At 35.5% G+C, this 12,541-nt stretch overlaps 1 protein-coding gene across 1 annotated transcript in view; it reads left to right on the top strand.

Annotated features, from left to right (window-relative positions):
• Cul5 (cullin 5) overlaps window positions 1-12,541 on the top strand; it is a 97,715-nt gene that overhangs the window by 50,146 nt on the left and 35,028 nt on the right. Inside the window, exons 8-11 of the mRNA XM_004856511.4 lie at window positions 4,722-4,815; window positions 5,856-5,986; window positions 6,207-6,314; window positions 8,999-9,063. Coding sequence (XP_004856568.4) covers window positions 4,722-4,815; window positions 5,856-5,986; window positions 6,207-6,314; window positions 8,999-9,063 — 398 coding nt within the window. The remainder of the gene's footprint in view (window positions 1-4,721; window positions 4,816-5,855; window positions 5,987-6,206; window positions 6,315-8,998; window positions 9,064-12,541) is intronic.

The raw sequence follows: 12,541 nt of genomic DNA on the forward strand, positions 1-12,541 counted from the left end.
TTTTTCAATAAGAAGTATATATTTAGGATCAACTATGTATATAGTATTTTGGTAAATGATGGAGATAAAATAACAAAAGAGGATTAACAGGCTCTCTATACTCAAGGAACTGACCCTCTTATTTGGACCAGAGTCATTTGATAAAGAGAGAGCTTTATCTAGCAGTCTCTCTTTTTTCTTTTTGCCTACATAAAATAGTTTCCAGAAGGTTTTTTTAGTATACAGGAATTTACACCATAATTATCCTTATTTTTTTTAAGCTTTATTGTGAACCATTTTCAATAATTACACAGTAGAGAAAATAGTATAGTGAGTCACACTCACCATACCAAGCCTCCACATTCAATAATTATTTTGTCATACTGGCTTGGTCCATCCTTTTTCTCTTCTTTTTTTTTTTTCCTTCCTTCCCTAATTGTTTCCCTTCTTCCCTTCCTGTGCATTTTAGAAGAAATTTATGACATTGCACACTTTTACTCCACACAGTTTTATATTATAGCATGCATATATATATATATATATATATATATATATGCACTGTAATATAGTCTTTTGTTGTTTCTTTTCTCACTTTTTAGTTCAGGATAGCCTTGAACTCACTATGTAATCCAGCTTGATCTCGAACTTGTGGCAGTCCTCCTGCCTCACCTTGCTGAGTGCTGGGATTAAGGCATACACTACCACATCCAGTTCTAACTAGTCATCAGATGGCCATTTGCATTGTTTATAGTTTTTTATAAGTGTTGCTCCCTATGGCATCTTTATATGCCTATTTCTTTTTAATATCCTTATGCATACATCTTTACTTATACTTGGCATTTTCTTGGAATGGAATCTTATGGAAATTTTCATTGCTGAAGCAAAGGGTATATGTGATTTATAAGTAGTTACATAATACCAAAACTTCCAGAAATTTTATAATTCTTTTTCCCATTAACACTGTACCTGTTTATTTATATCTCTGCTAATCTATATTTTGTCAGTCATTTTTGTTGATGTCTCAGTATCAAAGATTTTATGTCCATATAGAAATTATTATTGAGCCAGGCTTGGTAATGCAGCCCTGTAATCCTAGTACTCTGGGAGAGTGACAAAGTAGGATTACAAATTCCAGCCCAGCCTGGGCAATTTAGGAATTTAGCAAGATCCTGTCTCGGAAAAACAGGACTGGGGATCAGCTTAGCTCAGTGTGAAGGCCTTGGTTCAATCTCCAGTATCACAAAATTAATTAATTTTAATAATTTAAATTTAAAAATAAAACTATTAATGAGGATGTATATATTCTTATTGAACATTTGTATTTATGTTGCATTTAGGCTAATTCTGCATAAACATTTTAATTGCACACTTTTTTACTTTAAAAACCAGAGTACATTGTATGTCCATATGAAACCCATTATTCTGTATAATTAATATACCCTCATTTAAAAAAACAGTGTCAGCTGGATATGGTGGTTTGTGCCTGTTAATCCCAGCTATTTGGGAGGCTGAGGCAGAAGGATCATGAGTTCAGAGCCAGCCTGGGCAATTTAGCAGAGAACCTGTTACAGTACCTCAGTGATAGAGTATTTGCCTAGCATGCATGAATCCCTGGGTATGATCCCCAGTACGGTGGGGGGGGGGGGGGGAGGAAGAGAGAGAAAGAGAGTGCAAGGCCAAAAGTATCATTATTTCACATTCTTGATTTTTAAGACCCTTCAGAATTTAGTCCTAATCTATTTTTCTAACAGACTACTGCCCAGCAAGAGGCTTTTTCATTTTTTTGAGACAGAGTCTCACTGTGTAGTTGAGACTGGCATTGAACTCACCATGTAGCCCAGCCTGGCCTTGAACTCACAATGATCCTCCTGCTTCATCCTCCCAAGTGCTGGCATTACATGCAGGTGTGCACCATTACGCCTGAAGAGGCATTTGACTCCAATAAAGAATGTTTCCTTCTTGATACAACTTACTATATTCTTTTTTTTTTTAAACAAGTTCTTGCTATGTAGGTCAGGCTAGCCTCAAACATGCAGTGATCCTCCTGCCTCAGCCTCCCAAATGCTGGCATTACAGGCGTGCACTACCATGCCTGGCCCTATAGTCATTTTTTCTTGGATTCATGTTAGTAATAATTTTTCTTTCACCTATCCAAATTCTTACAAATATCTTTATAAGCACACTTCTAATAAAGTAGCCTAGATTCTCTAGCATTCATCAGTTTTCCCTTGCTTGAATCCTCACACCACCTACTGTTTTCAAACTAGATTTAGTAGGAAATTATAGACTTCTTTGCTGTGTTATTTATGAAGCACCAAATATTGCTGAGGTCATGATAATGTACCTGTGAACAGTGCATAGTCTATCCTTGTGAAGTTTTAGTGTCGTAATGGTGCATTTCTTTCTATTTCTTTGCTTATTAGTGAATTCAGCCTTTTTCCGTATATCTCTGTACAGATGAAGCATGTTTTTAGATGTATAATTACATGTTTCCAACTGGATTGTAGAATCATATAGGGTATGAACCATGTTTTATACTTCTCTATTCCATAAAACACTGAATTCACTTCTGAGAATGTAGTCATTATTAAGTACACACATGCTCTGTTGATGTGGTAAGGAAAGTTGGAGGTTGTAGAGTTGCATACATGACCTTTTAAGTAGAGCTCAGGTTCTTAGGAACTAATTATGAGATGTTTGCAGGTTATTTAGCCACTCTTAGCCTGTGCCTGGACAAATTAAATAGCTATTTCATACATAAAGTTGTCATGCTGGTTGAGATTTTATATATATATGTGTATATATAGTTTTTATATATATGTATATATACAGTTTTTCATAATGCAGTACAAGTTAAGCATCCATTGAAAGTTACTTGTTACTATAATTACATGCTTAACCTCCTAAGCTTGAAACTGTTTTCACAAACACTTATTTACCTATTACCATTCATTGAAACAGTTACCAAGTTCTGGATAGTTCTCTTCAATTATTTTGTCAATTTAGCCGCCTCACCTTTCAATCCTCATTGTAACCCACTATAAGAAATACATTTTGTATTGTGGTTACATTTATTTGTACACATCTGAAACAAAAATTTTGAGAAATAGTATTCACTGTTATGTGTGATACATTCTATTTTTTTTGTTGTTGTTCTGTTCTATGTCATTAAAAGAAAATGGTCACAGACAAAACTTATTTCACAGCAAACAGTCTGAAACATACTGAAGTAGAATATTGGATTCTGCAAATTGCAAATTTGGACTACCGTTGAATAGGTTAATGATCAAGTGAAAGTTTTCAGTGAAATAGAAAATAGATCAGATGATTGGGGCCTGAAGCTTATTTAGAATGCACTTTTGCTTTGCTCTCCATTAGTCATATGCAGTTAGATTTACCTGTTCTCAGTTTGGCTTCAATGCTGAAGGTAGGAGGGTCCAGTTGTGCATACTCCAGAGTTAGCACAAAGTGAGATTCTTCAACAGTGGGGCAGAACTTCCCACCTTGTAAGGCAAGAATTTCTCAACCACTTTATGAATCTATTCTTTTCGTAGGACAAAAATGAAGTAGATACATGGATTAAAAAGTTGTTAGTATAATTCTTCAATAGGGACTTGGGAAAAAAACCTTCTTAAGGAAATGTTAAAATATTTTAAAAGTAGAAAAAATATCATGAATCTCTTAGTTAAATTTAAATTCAGCAATTATCAACATTTATTAAAGGAATCTTTAACAAAGAATTTTTAAAGCAATTGCTCCCCAGAATGAAGATAGATTTTTTTTTTTCACAAGAGAAATACCAGTTTTAGTGTACCTTGCTTCAATACTCACAACCTATTTTACTTGGTCCTTGCAGGAGAAAATAACTGCATAACATTGAGATCAAGGATGATGTAGAAATCTTCTGCCTCATTTAGATTTCAGGATGCCCTCCTAGGACATTAGACCCTTGGCAGCTTACCTGAAGTATTTCAACAGCCTGTTTTACCAGTCTCCATACCACCCACTCTATACCCTGTGCCTTACTGCCATTACACTGATTTTTAACAGTACTTTAAGAAGAGGAAATGAATCGCATTACTTTTATTCTTTGTTCAAAACTTTGATTTTTTTTTCATAATCAGACTCTAGCCTTCTTCCTAGCCTTCTCTTCCACTGCTTATCTTTTTCTTATTATCTACCCCTTCTTATTCTTCCTAAAATACTCCATTTTAGGACTTGTGTTTAATTTTCAGGATTCAGTTAGATACCATCTTGTAGATCAACAGTTTGGGCTTCTCTTCCTGCTTATCCTCAGTTATACAGTGATCTCTTTCAGAACAGAGCATATATCTTATTCTTGGTATACCCTCATAGTGGGCATCCAGTAATGGTTTGTTGAATGGATGTAGTCATACTTTTAGAATTTTTGAGTTTAATACCAGTATAGGTTCTCTCCAGATAGGAAGAATTAATGGTTTGGATTGTTTTCATTTGGTTTTAGTGTTTTTGTTTTCTCCCTGGGAGACTTAAAATTTCTAAAGAGAACCTAAGTTCTGTAGCTTTTTCTTTAGAGTGAAATATACTTAGGTAAACTAGTATATAGTACCCATCTTCAGTTATCCTGTAGACAAGGTAAGTAAAATCTACTTTCAGTACACTTAATTTTGTCTGCTGAAAATTTTAGTTTTATTCTGTGAGTTAGAATAAATTTGTGCTGTAAAGCTCAAAGTAGTCTTGACTAATTTTTTTATATATTTCAGCTCATGGAATGCTGTGTGAATGCCTTGGTGACATCATTCAAAGAGACTATCTTAGCGGAGTGCCAAGGCATGATCAAGCGAAATGAAACTGAAAGTAGGTAAAACATCTAATAAAAACATTAAATTTCTTTCAAGAGAGTATTTTTTTTTTTTTTTGTACTGGGGATCAAATGCAGGACCTTGTGCTTACGAGGCAGGTACGGTGCCATTGAGCTAAATTCCTGGCCCACAAGAGAGTATCTTTGAAGCACATCAGTTAATAAATTGCTGTTACCTCATTGTCTTACACATGCATTTGTTAGAGTAATTGTGTAGTGAAAAGCAAGCTGCTTGTTAGTATAAGTGAAATATTTGAAATTCTATTTTATTTATTTATTCTTTTAGATAGAGCCTTGCTGTATACCCCAGCCTGGCCTCAAATTCATAATTCTCCTTCAGCCTCCCAAATACTGGGATTCCAGGCAAACTATTTGAATTTTTATATACTAATCAAAGTAAGAGTTATGTTTGATCTATGTTGGACACCCTACAGAAGGATTTTTTTTTTTAAACTGAGATTGAACCCACTTCACACTTTTTAATTTTTTTGTTTGAAAAGTTAGTTCCCCAGGCTGGGCTCAAACTGAAAATCCTGCCTTGAGCCCCCCAAAGGTCTGGGATTAACACGCATTTGTCACTATGCCTGGCCGAAAAATTCTTTATGAATGTAGATTTATATTTATTATAAGTTTCATTCATTCATTCATTCTTGAGATGGGGTCTTGCTATATTCCCCAGGCTAGTCTTGAACTCCTGACTTTAAGTAATCTCCTTACATCAGCTATTTGAGTAGCTGGGACTGTAGGTGTGTACCACCTACAGCTGCATTGTACTTTTCAGAATAAAAAATATTTCATCTCATTGGAGATTAAATGGAGTTGGAGTTTACAGTTTGTGATCACTTTTAATTAGATTGTTTTTAAAAGTAATTTTTGTCAAACTTAGAAGATCGATCAGGAAGCCCTACTTACTATAACTTTTAAACTGAATGTACTCAGAGCATATTATTAACATAAATATTTCTCCATTGGTTCATGATATAAAAGAAAATTCATTCTAATTGATAATTGCACGAGTGTGTCCTTTTTTTTTCAGAGTTACATTTAATGTTTTCATTGATGGACAAAGTTCCTAATGGGATAGAGCCAATGCTGAAAGACTTGGAGGAACACATCATAAGTGCTGGCCTGGCAGATATGGTAGCAGCTGCTGAAACTATTACCACTGTAAGTCTCCTTCAATAGTGCTGATAGATGTGTGTTAATTTTTTTTAAATGCAGGATTAGGGATTGAAATGGCAAAAAATAATACTAGAATACCTTTTAATTTTATTTTTTAAGAAAAAATTTCCCCAACTTTAAAACTATAGTTTTTATTAAAATTATATTTTTCTGTCATTATTTTCCTTTTAAAAACTCAATTAAATGTAAAACATTTTGTTTCCAGGACTCTGAGAAATATGTTGAGCAGTTACTTACATTATTTAATAGATTTAGTAAACTCGTCAAAGAAGCTTTTCAGGATGATCCACGATTTCTTACTGCACGAGATAAGGTATATGTTCTTATGTATTAACATTTTGTATTACAAGTGTTATTCTTATAATTTACTTTAAGCAATTTGCATCATTATGCTATGAAATTGCAAACTAAAATCCAAGCAACTCTAATTTTACTTCAGTGAACAGCAGCTGTATTTTTAGGCATTGCTTACCTTTATGAACTAGAATTTAGCTAGAAAGTTACTCTCTTCATTTTTCCCAAGAATATTCTTCTGTTTTTTTAATATTACTGATTATTGGGTTCCTATTTATTCTTCTTTAAGATCTAGTTCCCGCTCTACTTTCCTTGGAACTTCCTTGACACCTAGCCTCCCTTCACAGTTCATCCTAAACAGTTTAATTCTGCCATCCTCAGTCCTTTCATAGGGTTCCTTTGAGAGGACTGTCCTAGTTCCTTTTCTCATTGCTGGGACAAAATACCCAACATCCAAATTTAAGGGAGGAAAGGTTCATTTAGCACACAGTTTGTAGAGGTTTCAGTGCATAATCAGCTGGCTCTAAGACAGAGTGATAATGTGGCAGAATAGAACAGTTCATGGCAGGCAGAAAGTAACAAAGCAAAAGGGACCTTACCAATGTCTTTCTGCCCCTTTTATCTTATCCATACTACTTAGGGCAGGTGGCTCTCACACCCTTAATCCTAGTGCCCTTGAGCCTACCAATGTACCATGAGTCAGTGCCAGCATCGCATACATTCTAGATCCAGGCACCCCTGAAAAAGCCTCATCTATGACCACATGAGGCTTTGGGGAGATATCTAGACACAAGCCGTAACAAGGATTTAGCATGATATCCTCCAGGTTCATTGATTCATGTTGTTGCAAATAGTGAGGCATCCTTTTCAGGGCTGAATAAAATTCCATTATATATTTGCACCAGTTTTCTATTCATTTGTCAGTAGACACTTAGATTGGTTGCTTTCATCTGTTGGCTATTGTGAAGAGGGTTGCAGAGAATATGGGAGATCAAGTATCTCTACAAGGTAGTGATTTCATTTCCTTTGAATATATGCCCAGAAGAGGAATTGCCAGGGATCTTGATTCTATTATGACAATAGACTGTACTGGATTTGCTAATGAATCATGTGGAATATGATTGAGATCAGGGATGACACTCAGTGGTTCTGACCATTTGGAAGGTTATGTGTATCATGGTGGGTAAATCTGTGGTTGAAACAAGTTTTGAGGAGGTGGTTGTAAGGACATTGGAAACTAAGTTTTGAACAAGTTAACATTAAAGTGTATGTTAAACATTCATGTGGAAATGTTGAGTCTACAGTTTAAGGCCAACAAGGAAGCTGGAAAGCACTGATACTGCCTACAGTCATCAAAGAAATAACTTACTTGGAAAAGAGAAGAGATCCAAGGAATGACCTAGAATTCCGATATTAAGTTGTTAGAAAAGTGAGGAACCATCTTTTGAGGGAAGAGAGAATGACTAATGACTAGGAGAGTATGGTGTGTTAGAAAACAAGTGGAAAAAAGGTTTTGAAATGTTGCTGATGAGTTGAATGAAATGGGAGTGAACCATTATATTTGGCAACATGGAGGCTGTAACTTTTACATGAATAGTTGAGTGGACCAGTCATTTGAAAGCTTAACTAGAAGAGGTCCTAATTAAAAAAAAAAAATTGAACTGGGTGTGGTAGCACATGCCTATAATCCTAGCACTCAGGAGGCTGAGGCAGGAGGGTTGCTGCAAGGTCAAGGCCAGTCTGGACTACACAGTGAGTTCAAAGCCAGCCTGGAATACATCACCTAACAAGACCCTGTCTTTAAAAAAAAAAAAAAAAAAATGAAGAAAAAACATAATGAAAAGATGTGGGAGAGAAATTGGAGATGGTGAGTTAGATAATTCTTTAGGAGTTTAGCTTTAAGGACTGGAAAGAAATGGGACCTTAACTGAGGGTGGACTGAGACAAGAGACAAGTTTTAAAATATAAAAAAATAAAAACAATATGCTGCTTATGCTAAGGCTGCTCACATGATGGAGAGTGGAAAATTGATGTAGGGATGACAAGAGGTAAATCTGATTACATCCGTTTTCTCAGTGAAATAGTAAGGCACATGGTTTGTTGAGAGTATACACAGGAAGGAAAGAGAAGTTTGAGGAGAAAGGAGATGGTACAAAGATACTATCTAGGAGCCCTGCATGGTGGCACACCACGCACCTGTATCCCAGCACTTGATGGGCTAAGACAGGAGGAGTGCTGAAAGTTTGAGGCCAGCCTGGGCTACATAGTAAGTTCAAGGGTAGCCTAAACTACATAGTGAGAGCCTCTTTCAAGGAAAAAAAAAAAAAACTGTCTAGGAGAATAAGACACTGAATATGAAGAATGCCATTGGGATTTAGATAGGGATTGCAATGTTGTGGTTGTTAGGCAACATTGAGACCCAGTTAGAATATTGGTAGTTATAACATGACAAAGAGCATGCTAAAGTCTTTGAAAATATATTCTATCATGACATTAAAAATAAAGTCTGGGCTAGAGATGTTGTTCAAGGGTAGAGTGCGTGCTTAACATGTGCAAGGCCATGGCTTTGATCTCCACCACTGCAAAGCAACAACAAAATACTTGATGCATATTTTTGACACACTTTTGAAAGTGTAATAATTTATGTATATATTTTAAACGTTTAAAATAATGCTCATTCCATTTCATATTATTTTTTTGCAGGCATATAAAGCTGTTGTTAATGATGCTACCATATTTAAACTTGAATTACCTCTGAAGCAGAAAGGGTAAGCTTTTGTAAAGGTGTATTTTTTAAATACTTAAATTGTTTTGGACTGCTTTACTGAGCCTATAAGATACCCTATTTTCCTGTTAGGTTTGTTTTTGTTGTTGTTATTAGGACTCTTCCTGCCCTTTACTATTGAAACTCTTTGGTATATAATTTTTTTTTTGATCTTTTATTTATTAATTTTTAAAAATTAATTTATTGGTACATTTTAGGTATACATATAATGACATTCATCATTGGAAATTTGCACCTTTACCTAATCTCTCTTGGTTCTTATTTTTTCCCCAATTCCTCTGCCCTCCTTTCAACCCCTCCACCCTTCCCTATTTACAAAGACTTTGTTTCCATTTTTTAAATTTTCTCATATTAATTTCATTCGCTTCTTTCCTTTCCCCTACCCCTCCCACTTCCCCTTCCCCTTTGGCCCTTTTCTTCCTATTTCACATTATCTATTATACCTGTTAGTCCTGATTTACACTTTGTTTCTCACACTAGAGAAACTATTCAGTATTTACACATGTATGTCCTATTTATTTCACTTAAGAGTATCGCCTCAATGTGCATCCACTTAGCTATAAATGTCTCTAATTTCTCATTTTTTATGGCTGAGTAATACTCCATTTTATAGAAAATAACATTTTCTTTATCCAGTCTCTAGTTGATGGGCAATTGGGCTATTTCTAAGTTTTAGCTATTACAAACTGGTGCTATGAACATGGGTGCACATATATCACTGTGGTATGATTCTTTTAATTCTTTGGGGAAGATAACCACCAGGGGAACAACTGGGTCAAATGGGACTTCCGGTCCTAGTTCTTTGAGGTATCTCCATACTGACTTCCACAGTGGTTGCACCAGTCTACACTCCCACCAGCAGTAGAGCAGGGTTCCTCTTTCCCCACAGCCCCACCAGCATTTGTTATTGGTTGATTTCCTGATAGCAGCCATTCTTTCTGGGGTGAAGTGGAATCTCAGCATTGTTTTCATTTGCATCTCTTGAATGACCAGTGATGTTGAACATTTTTTCATATGTTTATTTGCTATTTCTACTTCTTCGTCTGAGAAATGTCTGTTCATTTCAGATGCCCATTTTTGGATTGGATCTTTAAATTTTGGAGGTCTGATTTTTTAAAGTTCTTTATAGATTCTAGATAGTAGACCTTTATCTGAGGAACAGCAGGTGAAAATTTTTTTCCCACATTGTAGGTTGTCTCTTCACACTGTTGATGGTTTCTTTTGCTGTGCAGAAGCTTTTTAATTAGAAGAGGTCCCCCTTGTTGATTGTTTGTGCTAGTTCACAGGCAGCTGAGGTTTTGTTCATAAAACCCTTTTCCTACACCAATGTCTTCAAGAGTTCTACCTAATCTCTCTTCCAGCCAGTTTAGTGTTTCTGTTTTAATATTTAGATCTTTAATCTATTTTGATTTTAGTTTAGTGCATAGTGAGAGATACAAGTCTAGTTTTAATCTTTGCCAAGTTGAACCCCAGTTTTTTCAGCACCATTTATTAAAGAGGCTATCTTTCCTCCAGTGAGAGTGTTTGGCTCCCTTGTCGAAGATGGGTGGCTGAGTGTGTCTGGAGTTGTTTTTCCATCTTCTAATCTGTTCCACTGGTCCTCAGATCTATTTCTTTGCCAGTACCATGCTGTTTTTTTATAACCGTAGCTTTGTAGTATAGTTTCAGGTTGGGGATTGTGATACCCCCTACCTTTTCTTTATTGCCTAGAATTACTTTTGCTATTCTAGGTCTCTTGTTCCAAATGAATTTTTGGATTATTTTCTCAAGGTCCGTGAAGTATGCTGCTGAAATTTCAATTGAGATTGCATTGAATCTATATAGCAGTTTTGAAGTATGGCCATTTTCACTATGTTGGCTCTTCCTGCCCAGGAGCAAGGGATGTTTTTCCATTTTCTGATACCCTCTTCAGTCTCTTTTTTCAGAGTGCTATAGTTTTCAGAGAAGAGGTCTTTGATTTATTTTGTTAGGTTGATTCCTAGGCATTTCAGTTTTTTGGAAGCTATTGTGAAAGGAATTGTTTGCCCCATTTCTCTCTCAGTGAGTCTGTTGTTTCTGTACAGGAAAGCTATTGATTTTTGTGTGTTGACCTTGTATCTAGCTACTCTATTGAATTTGGTTATTAAGTGTAGAAGACTTTTAGGGGAGTTCTTGGGGTCTTCTAAATAGAGTATCATGTTGTCTGCAAATAATGACAATTTGACTTCTTCATTTCTTATCTTTATTCCTTTTATTTCTTTCTCTTGTCTAGTTGCTGTGGCTAATGTTTCCAAAACTGTATTGAGCAGAAGTGGTGATAGTGGGCATCCTTGTCTTGTTCCTGATTTTAGTGTGAAGTATTTCAGTTTTTGACCATTTAGTATGATATTGGCTGTTGGTTTTTCATAGATGGGTTTTATTAGATTGAGGTTGAGATTGTCTATTCCAATTTTTTGTAGGGTTTTTATCATGAATGCGTGTTGGATTTTGTTAAACACTTTTTCTGCAGCTATTGAGATGATCATATGGTTTTTGTCCTTGGCTCTGTTAATACAGTGTATTACATTTATTGATTTGCATATGTGGAACCATCCCAGCATCCCTGGGATGAATGCCACTTGATCAGGGTGTATGATCTTCTTGATGATCTTCTGCATTGTATTTGCCAATATCTTATTAAGGATTTTTGCATCTATATTCATTAGTGAGATTGGCCTATAATTCTCTTTTTCGGTTGGGTCTTTGTTTTGGGGTTTAAGGTGATGCTTGCTTCCAGGAATGAATTTGGGAGTGTTGCTTCCCTTTCAGTTTCACTGAAGAGTTTAAACAGTAGTGGCAATAGTTCTCTAAATGCCTTGTAGAATTCAGCAGTGAAGCCATCATGGACTGGGCTTTTCTCAGTTTGTAAGTTTTTAATTATATTTTCAATTTCATTGTTTGATATTGAGTTGTTTAGAATTTTTCGGTCTTTGTTCAACTTTGGTAATTCAGAAGTATCTAGGAATCTGTCCATTTCTTCAGTGTTTTCCATCTTATTGGCATGTAGGCTCTCGAAGTAGGTATTGATAATCCTCTGGATTTCTGCATGGTTCATTGTAATTTCACTTTTTTCATTCCTAATTGCATTCCTTTTCTTTCCTTTTTTTGATAAGGTTGGCTAAGGGTTTGTCAATTTTGTTTATTCTTTCGAAGAACCAACTCTTGGCTTCATTAATTTTTTGTATCATTCTCTTAGTCTCCATTGCATTGATTTCTGCGCTGCTCTTTATAATTTCCTCCCTTGTATGAGCTTTTGGTTTGTTCTGCTCTTCTTTTTCTAGAAGCTTGAGGTGCAGCATGAGTTTGTTTAATTGAGCCTGCTCTGTTTTCCTTATATGAGTATTCATTGCTTTGACTTTCCCTTGTAAGACTGCTTTCATTGTGTCCCATAGATTCTGATATGTTGCACTGACATTGTCATTTAATTGTAGAAACTGTTTGAT

The sequence above is a fragment of the Heterocephalus glaber genome, unplaced genomic scaffold (assembly GCF_053883595.1).
Source record: "Heterocephalus glaber isolate CG9 unplaced genomic scaffold, H.glaber_assembly_v1.0 deba00001429, whole genome shotgun sequence".
In the NCBI taxonomy this organism is placed as follows: Eukaryota; Metazoa; Chordata; class Mammalia; order Rodentia; family Bathyergidae; genus Heterocephalus; species Heterocephalus glaber.